At 58.7% G+C, this 501-nt stretch overlaps 1 protein-coding gene across 1 annotated transcript in view; it reads left to right on the forward strand.

Moving 5' to 3' along the window:
• Nucleotides 1-110: 110 nt before the first annotated feature.
• LOC104157779 (tumor necrosis factor receptor superfamily member 5-like) overlaps nt 111-501 on the forward strand; it is a gene marked incomplete at both ends in the record, with an annotated part of 3706 nt that continues 3315 nt past the window's right edge. The window contains one exon of the mRNA XM_009695249.1: nt 111-192. Coding sequence (XP_009693551.1) covers nt 111-192 — 82 coding nt within the window. The remainder of the gene's footprint in view (nt 193-501) is intronic.

Raw genomic sequence — 501 nt, forward strand, 5'->3', positions numbered from 1 at the left:
CACCTCAGGTCGTGGCTTAGCACACAGGTTAGCACATGTGTGCTTGCAGAAGTGAGGCGGTGCTGGGGTGCTGGTGAGCAGCATGAATTCGCAGGTCTTGTTTCTTCCAGTGCTGGGAGCCTGGTGACGCCGTAAGGTGCTTTGATAGGCAGTACGAACACAAGGGCAGATGCTGCAACCGGTGTCAGCCAGGTACGGAGACCTCTTCCCCTTCCTGGGGACCCCAAGACCTGTCTGTGCCAGGACCCACTGCCTGGCCACAGCAGTGCAAGCCCAGCTTGGTGTGACCAAGCCTCTCCACCCCGTTGCCATCTGTGCTGACAGCTTCACTTCCCTGTGTCACCTCAGTGCTAGAGCAGCTGGGGACCTCATGGGTGCCCTGGGAGAACCCATGGACCTCACCAAATCTGCCACAGCTCTCTTGCGATTATCTGTGCTCCTGCAGTCATAGGACCCCATGGCACAGGCAGCTTGTGGGAAGAGTGCTGCGACTGGCACTAC

This window comes from Cariama cristata, unplaced genomic scaffold (assembly GCF_000690535.1).
Source record: "Cariama cristata isolate BGI_N322 unplaced genomic scaffold, ASM69053v1 scaffold24172, whole genome shotgun sequence".
NCBI lineage: Eukaryota > Metazoa > Chordata > Aves > Cariamiformes > Cariamidae > Cariama > Cariama cristata.